The 1,584-nt window shown below is 34.9% G+C and overlaps 1 protein-coding gene across 1 annotated transcript in view; it reads left to right on the forward strand.

Annotated features, from left to right (window-relative positions):
• LOC109536148 (palmitoyltransferase ZDHHC8) overlaps window positions 1-1,584 on the forward strand; it is a gene marked incomplete in the record, with an annotated part of 21,859 nt that overhangs the window by 3,944 nt on the left and 16,331 nt on the right. Inside the window, 2 exon segments of the mRNA XM_048668931.1 lie at window positions 597-791; window positions 853-997. Coding sequence (XP_048524888.1) covers window positions 597-791; window positions 853-997 — 340 coding nt within the window.

Here is a 1,584-nt window from a genome sequence, read left to right on the forward strand (position 1 = left end):
GTTCAGATACTTAAATATTTTTACTTACATGTGTAGCGTTGTTGCTGCTTTAAGCCTTGGCATGCATTTGGAGTATTAATTTTGTCCATTTTGGACACAAAGCGAAATACTGTTTATATTGATTTCTTTTACTTTCAGCTGTTTTTCTTCGCATTCTGAGAATATTATTTTTGGTTTGCAAAATTCTTCAATATACCGGGTGTTAGTTAATATTCTATGTTTATTTCATTTAATTAATGTATGATATACTGAGCTAAGGTAAGATCGGTATCCGATCTGAAATTCATAGCACTGTTATGTTTTTTAATCTGTATCATTTCATGGACTCTTCTCTTATTATAATTACTCTCGTTAATCAGTATTTTTGTGTTATCAAAATCAAAATTATGCAACCTCTGTTGTGCATGCTGTGCTAATGCTGTACCATTTTCGTTATTTTTTCTTAGGCTATACTTATGTTCGTATATTCTTTTCTTTAGATATTGTCCTGTTTGACCTAACGAACGTTATACATATAATAGTAATTAGATTTAGTTTTCTGGATGTGATCACTATTAAACGATCCAGTGAATAAAGTCCTTAAGTACATTTTCCAGAATGATATTAATTTGTGTAGTAGCTCTCCTAGCAATTCCAATATTCGGACTCACGGGTTTTCACATGGTGCTGGTGGCTAGAGGCAGAACGACTAATGAGCAGGTCACAGGCAAATTTAAAGGGGGGTTTAATCCATTTTCTAGAGGTTGTTGGCATAATTGTTGCTACACACAGTTTGGGCCCCAATTCCCAAGGTATAATATAAAATATTGGCAATATCGGTGAAGATTGTTAATCTAATTTTTGACTTTTCAGTTTAATCAAAGAACGTGAAAAGAACATCAAACGAAAACAGTGCCCCCACGGGCCGATTGCGACCATTACGAACGACAACCAAGTTAAGACTTACATGGACAATAGTAATGGAGTTAGAAATATTAATTCCCATGCTTATAATAAGGTAAGGAAATAGGTACTGTGATGTTAATATTAGCTTTTAATCTTCATATTAGTAAGTTAATTAGCAGAATAACTGAGACCTTTGTTGGGAAATTAAATCAATCAGTTTGAACTCTCTGCTAGCTATGCACAGCCAACGCTATAGAGCATGGGTGAACTGAACCAGTGTTCCGCGAAAACATTTGCTTGACATTTCAAACGCCCTTATGTTAGTCCCATGAAAAATACTGGCCTGTTTTTGCCAAATTTTACACTCTAAGTGTATTATTGTTGCAAACGATTCGTACTAGGGAATTTTAGCGGCCAGGATCCGTCCGATAAATTTCATTCAGCACCCTTCAGGTTGTAAGTGGTCCAGATCAACCATTTAAACAGACTAAAAGCCACTAAATGAGTGTTTTTAGAAAAAAAAAAGGGTTTAGGGTATTTTTGGCGGTCTAGATCAGGACAGCGTTCCATTTTGCAGAAGTAGATGGTAATCAGGGTTGTAGTTTTTCTCTGATAGCATTTATGAGGCGAATTTTATATAACGGCTTTTTCGATATTATAGCGCACTTGAAACACAACTTCACAACTTGAAAAAGACAT

The sequence above is a fragment of the Dendroctonus ponderosae genome, unplaced genomic scaffold (assembly GCF_020466585.1).
Source record: "Dendroctonus ponderosae isolate FM_Combo_2020 unplaced genomic scaffold, Dpon_F_20191213v2 Dpon_F_20191213_8, whole genome shotgun sequence".
NCBI lineage: Eukaryota > Metazoa > Arthropoda > Insecta > Coleoptera > Curculionidae > Dendroctonus > Dendroctonus ponderosae.